Source organism: Silurus meridionalis, chromosome 21 (genome assembly GCF_014805685.1).
Source record: "Silurus meridionalis isolate SWU-2019-XX chromosome 21, ASM1480568v1, whole genome shotgun sequence".
Classification (NCBI taxonomy): Eukaryota; Metazoa; Chordata; class Actinopteri; order Siluriformes; family Siluridae; genus Silurus; species Silurus meridionalis.
The window spans coordinates 8,534,589-8,545,156 of NC_060904.1; the positions used below are offsets into that span (position 1 = coordinate 8,534,589).

A 10,568-nucleotide genomic window follows, 5' to 3' on the forward strand; every position below is an offset into this window, starting at 1 on the left:
ACGTAAAATAACAAGAACAGCACAGTCACTATGTTAAAATGAAATGCACAGTTGATGGAGAAAACCAGACACAACCTTGGAATTAAAAGACTCTCTCATGCAGTTTTATTGCACGAATGATCTGGGGTACAGGTGGTCTTATTAAAGTGGCTGGTGACTAAATGTTTTGGCCAAATTTCAGTTCCTGTTTCAGTTTCAGGCATGGTATTTTAATACTATATTGTGTGTGTATGAGAGAGCTGAGAGACAAACTCTTTACTTTAACTATGCACACTGATAAACAATCTAGAATGTCTCTGGTACAGTTCAGTGTGTGTTTATTTGCCTGTGTGTGTTTCGGCAGCTGTCCCAAGCTGCCCAGGCCCAGCCGCCTCCCCCTGTATCACAGCCAGGCCTGCTAAGAATGCCCCACAGCCAGAGTCCTCTGCGCCAAGCCTCTTCATCTTCTTCAACTACTTCATCGTCATCTTCAGCACTCAGCGTGGGGCAGCTAGTTAGCAGTGAGTACGAACAGCTCACCCTGTAACATACACACACACACACACACACACACACACACACACACACACACACACACACATATGTACACAAATCTTGAATAAAATCACTGGTTGTTGAAATTGTGAAAAACAAAACAGAGCTTTGCCTTTGAAGGTTTTTAGGAAATAATGGTTTGTATATTGTAAAGCAAAAAAAAAAAAAAAAAACCATTAACAATGAGCTCTTGAAAACTCTTTTTTTTTCCCTCTCCGTGTATCAAGGTCTGCCATCTACATGGCCAAATGCTGTACTGATATTTATTCTTGTCTTTGTCTGGAGCCAAACAGTACTTGTATTGTTTTTGTGCACTTTTTCTATGTGACTGTGTGCATTAAAAAGTGTACATGTCATAAACAGAAGCTTGTGTGCGGAGTTGCTTAGCCACCACAAATAAATCACTCCCTGCTGCCTGTCACAGTGCCGGCGTCTCTTTAAAAAACTGCTTTACTTAGATAAATTCTCATTTGTCACACGCAATTGCCTTAAACCTGTTTCAAAGCCATCTGCGACGGAGTTTTGAATTCAATAAAAGGGAAGTTGCCATTGATCGACTTGTTGCAAATGCAGCCAATGGTCTGTTTCATATTTCTTTTTCCCCTTCTTCTGTGTCAAAATGTATGTAATACCTCTGGCATTCTCTATTCATTTAATCAATTTGCTGCCATGGTGCAGCTTTCTATGCCACACTATATTTGTCACAGCATCCTTGTCTAGCACAACTCTGGAAAACAGAGGCTGAAAGAATGTGGGGGAAAAGAAATCAGTGACCCATAGGCTGGTCTGAATGCTTGCTTTGATCAGACTCAATGAATGAATGCAGTTTCCTATAAAGAATAGGAAAACTACTTTGATATATTTATCTGGATTTAAAGTATTGTTTTATTTATATTCGTATTACACGATCTCCTCCAAAAGTATTGGAACGCCATGACCAATTCTTTTTATTTTTGCTATACACTGAAGACACATGGTTTAAAAATCTAAAAATGTAAGAATAGAGAATAGATCATACCTTTAACTTTCATTTTCGGATTTTTTTTATTTCGTTAGTTCCATCAAAACATGTCAGAACAACTTAGTACTTGATGGCAGATAACCCCGTTTTAATGTGAGCAAAATGATTGGAACCACCAGATTTAAAGTAAAGTTAAAGTAACTCTTAATGTTTGGTTTCATGTCCTTTGCTTGCAATAACTGCATGAAGCCAACAACCATCTAACATCCCAAACTGTTGCCGTCTTCTGCTGGGAAGCTTTTTGTTACATCATCAATAAAGACAAGCAAACCTGAGCAGAGCAAACCCAAGTCATGACACAATTTCTATTATCCTTGACTGATGAGCTTTCATTTTTTGCATATTTTTTCTTCTTCTTTCTCCACAATTTGGCCTTTCCATCACCTTGGAAGTGGTTCATTGTGGTTCCAGAACCTTTTTGTACTTTTGTGCACACATCTCCGTCCTTTTTTTGTTGTTGCAAATTCCAATCTAGCCTTCTGATTCTTATTGCTGATGAGAGGTCTATATTTTTGCTCGCAAAGTATTTTACTTGCTAGTTTGATTTTGCCCTGATATAAGAATTTGAACATTTTAATAAAGTCTCTAGAAAAAAATAAACTTTCTTTCGGCTTCTCCCATCAGAAGTCGCCTCAGCAGATCATCCGCATGTTGGATTTGGCACATGTTTTTACGCTGGATGCCCTTCCTAACGCAACCCTCCCCATTTATCCGAGCTTGGGGCCGGCACTAAGAGTGGCTGGGGTTAAAATAAATACATAAATTCACCTTTTTGTTTTTACATTTTCAGAAGGGAATGGGCACTTTGAAATAATAAATAGATTAAAATGGTATTAAATAGACGGTGTCAAAATGTCTGTGATGATCATGTGAATGGATTCTTTTGTTTTAATCTTCAATTCTGACTGAATATGTCTAAGAACGAAACAGATTTCAATTTAGGAAAGCAATTCTACAATTCCCAAAACTAAACATAGCCAACCTTATTAAACCTTATTATGTACTTGATTTCCAATAATAAGCTGATGGGTGGCATACATTGCACCAGGAGTAAGGTCAAACTTTCAATATTTTCTACAATTTGCTTCAGGTTTGCTTCGTAGTTTGACCACTACTTTTACTTGAAGTACACAGCATCTGTATTACTCAAACATTGGAGAGGCAGGAAAGACAACCATTTAAATTCTAGTCTATTTAGCTTTATCTAAAAGACACTCATTCAGCTGTACCTTTAAGGAACTACTTGCATTTACATTTAAATGTGTTTAACTGCAAGTCAGTCTCTTGGTAAATATAAGTCATTTATCTTAATCTTTATCTCCACCATTAAACATTACAAGGCCAGAGCAGAGGCGAGTTCTGCTCCAGGTTTGAAGATCACATTTACTTATGAGGAATGACAAGGGGTCGGTTCAGTAGGTTTTTACCTTCAATATGCCCGGAGGATTCTTTAATAATTCATTGATAATGACCAACATGAATAATTGAATCTGCCAAACTTTTTTCCCCTACATAGGCGGAATGCTAAGAAGGACTACAGTGACACACGACACAAAAACACATTTTATTGACTAGAAAAGCATTACATATAAATTGTGATCAATTTCATTTAACCAGGACATACTTTTAGATAAAGTAAAATAATAAGTTACATTCTTGAACTCTTGGTTAGGTTGGGAAAAAGGCAAGAATAAAAAAGAGAATTTTTTCATATCTTCATGAATAGCAGATATATTCGAGTCTTGAATGCTGAAGGTTTCAATTTAGCAATATATACATTAAGCGCATGTAATAGATAGTTATGTAGTTACATATTTTAGTACAATGAGTCAAATTACATTTTTAAACTGTGACCCTCTAAATGCCCTCATGACAACTTAGATTTTCATGATTTCCAACACTTCTTGTATAATGAAATAAAATACCTCATTTCAAGGTTCCATATTTATCTTCAATCCTTTTTTATGCTTCTCAGACCCACATACTGCTCCAAGTGAAGTGGATGGTGTGAATCTGGAGGAGATTCGAGAATTTGCCAAAGCATTTAAAATCCGTCGTCTGTCTCTGGGTCTGACGCAAACTCAGGTGGGCCAGGCTCTAAGTGCCACAGAGGGGCCTGCCTACAGCCAATCTGCCATCTGCAGGTAAGAAGATGCCAAGTGCTTGTTTAAATCTTAAAGTTATAAAACTAATTTAGCTAACAAAAAAGCACCAGTACCAGGATGCAATGGGAGTAAAATTATATGGGTATTCTTGGCTCAGTGTGAGTCATGACACACTGCTTTACAGTGCAATTACATATATCAAAAGCACCAAACCCTGCCAATTACTGTATTCATCTCAGAAGTAAAAAATTCTGTGTTGATTCTGTGTTGAAAAGCCTGATCTGTTCCAAAATTCAAAGCAGCAAAACTTAAAGCTCTGGCTACATGCAATACATGAGCATGTACTTTTGATAGCAGAGATATAAGACATTAAAGTAATTTTTAAAAGACAAGTAATAAATTCATAATGAAAAAATACACTACTGTACACTGCGGTTTTGTAAAGCATAAGCATATTGCTGCTAAACCGAATGTTAGCATGTGAGATGGTGTGTACAATGATGGATTACAGAATAATAATGGAAAAATACGTGAATTGGGGTTTGGGGCGGCGGTAGGGGGGTCATGAATAAGAGGAATTTATAAACATTATTTTGTCAGTGCCTGAAACATTTTTGTTCAATTTAACATTTCTTAATAAAAATATATTGAGATTTATTGAAAAAAAAACTATTAAAAATAATTAAATGCCCAGGAACAGAAGTGACTGAAGAGACATTCTAATACTGTACTTTGTAGTGAAAGAAACAAAAATAAATTAAACTAATAATGGCCATAAATTAAATAATTATTCTTACTCTGTACTCTGATTACAATTGTAGACCTTTAATAATATAATAATACTTAATTCGATGGAAGGTGCATCACTGAATTTTATTTGAGAATGTATATATATATATATATATATATATATATATATATATATATATATATATATATATGTGTGTGTGTGTGTGTGTGTGTGTGTGTGTGTGTGTGTGTGTGTGTGATTTTGGGTAGACTTACCTCAAGGGCAAATGTTTTACTGAGGGAAATAACTGGCCATGAAAATCTAAACTCCTATAATCAATGAATTATAATAAATGCCTATAATCTAAATCTTTAACATATGTATGTGAAATGTAAATGCTATACCTTACACTTTTCCTATAAAATCTTATTGAAAATGAATATCATTTTCTTGGATGCTGTTTTTTGTGGCACATTTTAACTTTGTTAAATAGCTTTCTCTTCTAGAGCTGATCTTTAATGAACTCTTAGGGCAGGATGATGAGCTGCTTCTGTTTATGTGCCACAGAGATGTCATGCAATTTTTAAAATTTTATCCCATCAACATCAAATAAAACCTGAAAAAGTGTGACAGAACTGAGGGGCAAGTTGGTGGGGAATTATCAAGCTTCAAACTAATGTTTAAAGTCTCAGACATTCTGCATGAAATATTTATACTCCTCAAATACATTATTCAGATATTTAGGAAACATACATTAAAAGCCATTACGTTGCAATATAAATGGGTGATGTGAAGCTTTCACTCTGTTCTTTCATCTAGGTTCTTTAAAGAGAAGACAGGAGATTTTTTTATTTAATTACTCGTTCATTTGTACAACATTGGACATGACAGACTGCTCTATGTTGTGGGGTTTAACAGCAGACTTCACATGCTTTACTTTGGTTAACATCAACAAAGATGAGGAGGATATGGATGAGTCTGTGGGGTTATTTCTGTGTAGGCTCTTGAGGCTCTTACCACTTGTGCTCAGTCAAACTCAGCTTGACAGATGTCTCCATGTTGTCTGATCTTTCAGAGCTACATTGAGGGAAAAACAATTTTTACTGCTTTCCCCAAAATATTACAAATATTATTTTTATTACAATATAGAAACAAAAACGATTGATAATTTACTCGTATCAGTTGGTTCGGAGCATGTAGGTGATGTTTCTGTAACTACCAAATTATTTTTCTCTTACATGCAACGATTCACAAGCATCTGCAGCTCATGAACATGCGCATGAACGATTCCAAAATGGTTACTGCATAATTTGGAGGGAATCGCTTTAAGACCATTAACCCCACACTAAAACACCAACTAAAATGAATGATTCATGTACCAGAGCTGTTGTAATTTGCAAGACAAATTAGGCAGAAACAATGCTTAGCACTGTCATGTATACATAAGAGAATTGTTTAGAATTCTGCATTTTATTCCCTCATTATATGCATCATGTATTTTAACATTCATACACTTATTTACAAAGATAAATATACAGTATATAGCTATATGACGTTATATAAAGATAAATAAAACTTTACTTTAAAATGTGTGTTTAAAATCTCCTGGCTTTTGTGTAGTTTTCCACCTCAGTTCAGATTTTATTGTAACATAAATGAATAACATAATAAGGCAATATTTGCTTGTGAGAAACAGGAAATCGCCCAAGATTTAAGCAGAAAGTTTTATGTTAGAATCATTTATAAATGAATAAATAAGTTAAGACTCCACTAAGCCAAATGTCTGGCTTTTGCTTTCTCCTCTGTCCAGTGTTCACATAGTGCCGTCACTCATCCAGTAAAAAATGTGTCTTGTTGCATTTGGGGTCCTGAGAGCAGAGGCCTTTGCCCCTGCTCGAGGCGTCTCTTCAACTGCCAGTTAAGATTCCATCAAAAACGTCCTTGCAGAAGCTTGGGACTCATCTCTGTCTTCTCCCTCTGCTAGGCTTTTCTCTGCTTTTCTGACAGGTGTAAGCTGCTTAGTGAACACCCTCATACGCTATCATACACCCAAACACACACTTACGTTAGAGCGCCTCTGCTCTTGGACAGTCTGTAAAAGGGCTTTCTATATATTTTTTCATTAAAAAAAATTCTGAACTATTTCATATTATATTTGCTCCAATTCGTAAGAAATATGATACACAAGTATTGTATTTTAAAAAGAAAAATAACAACATTTTTGCATGAAGTTTAATCAGTTAACAAATACGTTAATCAACCATGCAATTCAGCGTTAATACATCATAAGTGCCATTAACATAATAAAAAACTAAATGTAGAGGGATATGGAATTAATGTTATTTACGTATTTACACCTGAAAAACACCTGAGTTTATTTTATTTTTAATCATTCATGAGGGTCAATGATTTATTACTAGCCAATGCAAGTGGATTTTTGATAAAAATGTAAGCAAAGTTTCATTATATGTATGTGTTGACTTGCTTTTTTACTTCTTTAAGGGACCACAAGATCTTAGGGTCCTAAAATAAACACCTTTTTATCAAAGTAGATCCCCGAACCTCTTCAGGGTTTCTATCTGCTTTTTCACAAATTATTTATAAAGTAAATGTTTTGCCAATTATTTTGCTTATATATAAGATATATTGAATGGAGGTTTTAATTCAAAGGGACCAGAATTAATTATTTAATATAAACATACAGTAGTGCACTATGGCATAAATATTTATTACAATCAAATAAAAAATAATTAGCTAACATTCACAGAATGACTGTTCTAGGTGTAATAATAATAACAATAATAATAATAATAATAATAATAATAATAATAATAATAAACATGCATTGGAGTTATTTGGAAATGAAAATATGTGTATTAAAATAGTTGTGCATTAATAATTTAAGCAATAAATGTCAATAAACAATGTTTTTCTATATGTAATTGCACATTTTTCTTTCTTTCTTTTCTTTATTCATTTTCATCTTCAATGTGTTTGTTTTAATCATTGTGCATTTAAGTAAAAAAAAATATATAAGCCCACTTAAATTGTTTAATTATAGCAGTTAGGTGCTGAATAATTTTGGAGCATCTGATCTATTTTTTCCAGTCTGTGGAAGTGTCTCCTCAGTCCTTCACTGCAAAATGAGCACAAATTTCCAAAAGGGACTAGCACAGAAAGAAGGCTGTGTTACAAATATGTGCCTTCGTGGAAGTAGATATATCAGCATATGAATGCTGACACAAAAATATATTGAGAAAAAAGAATCTCTCTATCTCATTGGCAGCTTGGACCAGGAGACCCTTCCTGAGAAACTGGGTTAGGCAGTAAACCCCGTTCGCCCAGTCGGGGCAGCCAAAGTAAGCTTGTTCTCTCTCAATTCTCCCCCAGACACACCATCCTGAGAAGCCACTTTTTCCTACCACAGGAAGCCCAAGAGAGCACTATAGCTAGCAGTCTGACAGGCAAACTGAACCCTGGCCTTTTATATCCTGCCAGGTTTGAGAAGTTGGACATCACGCCAAAAAGCGCCCAGAAGATTAAGCCTGTGCTGGAGCGTTGGATGGCTGAGGCAGAAGCCCGCCATCGCTCGGGCATGCAGAACCTGACCGAGTTTATTGGCAGTGAGCCATCGAAAAAGCGCAAGCGGCGGACGTCTTTCACGCCACAAGCCCTGGAGATCCTTAACAGCCACTTCGAGAAGAACACACACCCCTCGGGCCAGGAAATGACCGAGATCGCTGAGAAACTGAACTACGACCGTGAGGTGGTGCGTGTCTGGTTCTGCAATAAAAGGCAGGCGCTTAAAAACACAATAAAGAGGCTGAAACAGCCAGAGCTAGGGTCTGTCGCACCAATGGACCCTCTGGCTGACCCCTTGGAAGAACAACCATAGATCAGATGGACTTGTGTGTGAAAAGCTGGACCTATTTACCGATAATTCAATCAAATGAACACTAAACACCTGGACTTTTCTAACATTGTACTGTGATGGACCACCAAGGACAGAAATGCTAATAGGAGCAAAATGACATTGAGGTGAAAAGTCTAAATGCTTACAAATATGGGGTCCTCTTTCAGGACCAAGCAGAGAATTTACACTAAAGATCACACTTAAGTCACGGACAGCTATAAATCTACTACAACCAAAGTCTGATGTGTCTGATACCTGACGGTTTTGTTTGTTTTGTTTTTTTTGTAAATGTGTTCTAAATTTTTACATTTGTACTGACCCAAAAGGGAACAAACAATATATGTCTTGGGGCAGTGGGGTGGAGGGAGGGTGTAACATTATCTTTGTCTCACTTGCTCACTTGGGTTTTTATGTAAATATTATGATAATTTTGTCTTCAATTTTCAGACTCTTTGGAAACGTTGTCTCAGAGAAGACCACATCATATACCCGTGGTCCTTTCTTTAGTCACCTCACTCCTGTTTGTAAAACTATAATTTGAAAGCTTTTTTTATCTTCTTAAAGAATGGGTTATATGTCAAAGGTGGTCGATATGGTAGAGCCCACACTGTTGCAGCTGTGACTGTCAGTATGTCATTGTATTGCCAAAGCCTTCTAGCCAAAGAACATCATTCTTCAGCCCAAGGACATGGGCTGTAGCCCTAGGATATACACGGGCAAAAACATTACTTGTTTTTTCTTTTGCTGTGATGATATTTTTCCAATGTTTTGTCCCAGCAATGGCTTCAGGTCTGCATGATTTGCAGCACACAACCAATGAGTGGTAAATTAAATGAAATAATTTCTAAGATGGATCATTTTCGTGCATGTTTTTGTTAACTTTAGGGTTTGGTAGCTTTGTTGTAAATTCACGTGTCAAACAAAAAAAGGGATTTGGTAACATACAAAACACCTAAAAGGAAGAACATGTTATCTCACAACATTTTTCTATATAATGGGGTTATTTGTTTGATTTTATACAAATGAAGTGGTGACCTAATTGAACCATGCATGTTTTTTTCTTTATGCTGTCTCATAGAAATCCTTAGGGATTTCAAAACTATTGCAAACACTGTTTCTGCTGCAGAACAGGAAGTACTTACAACCAAAGTACTCTACTCACACTACCCAAAGTGTGTGCTTTCTTCCAATGTGTTGTTATATAACAATAATCTTTCTTCAGCTCAGACAAGAAGAATGCAGGTGTGTGAATTGTGAACATCACGATTTTAAATAGCATGGACCAAAGGTATGAATGGTTCAGGTAAGAGAAAAAGGATGAGTTAGAAAAGAGTTTACTTTTGACTGCCTTTGTCCTTCAATTGAAATTCTTCAAAATTTGGTGAGAAAAGTAGAACAGTTTAATGCCACAGGCCATAACATGAATATTTAAAAATACAAATGTTTCGTTTCATAATTCTAGATAACCCCTATAATTTCTGATGAATTATATGTTTTTTCATAATCTCATAATCTTTTACATAAAAAATACAAGCAATGTCTTCAAAAGTGTTCAAATGAGAATGATGATATATATTATAATTACATGCAAAATATATAAATAGTACTGGATGCCACATTTTAAATTATAAAGATTTTTATTGAGAATGCCTATGAATATTTAAATTATTTTGGTTTACCACTCTTTCATTATTGTTTTAAATCCATAAAGCTATGAAAATATTGTGATAGCAAGCAAGCTTCAAAAATAATTTTATTACAGAAAAGTCAGTAAAAAATATTTATTAGAGGAATAAAAAACACAATTCCAGCAATCTTATAAAACACGATTAATCTGAGCATGTCCAATATTTTAGTCGAACAGAAGAAAAAGAGCGATTCAAATTTAAAAGGATTCTACAGTACATTCTCACCTCTTCTTAACTTTTTCTGATGAAGTACTGTAAATAATGTTAGTTATTTGTATTGCAATACATTGAGCTGTGAGTTAGCAGTTTATTAGGATGAACCGCTTTGGTTTTGATTTATAATCACAACTTTTTCCTTTTTTCATCTGACTAGCCTGGGTTTCGTGGTTGCAGACATGGTATTTCATTAAGAGGTTTAACAAAGAAGCTGTAACCAAAAAAAGAAAAAAGAAACAAAAAAATAGAAAAGACAAAAACTAAACCAAGAGACAAAGTTGTGTTCTGCCTTTGCTCATTTTTTCAACGCTGGACCAAAGCTCAATTGTAATATGCACACTGTACAGAGAAATGGCTGAAT

At 35.3% G+C, this 10,568-nt stretch overlaps 1 protein-coding gene across 2 annotated transcripts in view; it reads left to right on the plus strand.

Annotated features, from left to right (window-relative positions):
- Window positions 1–9,350, plus strand: part of pou6f2 (POU class 6 homeobox 2) — an 83,916-nt gene extending 74,566 nt beyond the window's left edge. For both annotated transcript variants that reach the window (XM_046877493.1, XM_046877494.1), the window contains 3 exons: window positions 344–500; window positions 3,531–3,699; window positions 7,781–9,350. In XM_046877493.1, coding sequence (XP_046733449.1) covers window positions 344–500; window positions 3,531–3,699; window positions 7,781–8,285 — 831 coding nt within the window. In that variant the 3' untranslated portion in view covers window positions 8,286–9,350. The remainder of the gene's footprint in view (window positions 1–343; window positions 501–3,530; window positions 3,700–7,780) is intronic.
- Window positions 9,351–10,568: the final 1,218 nt, after the last annotated feature.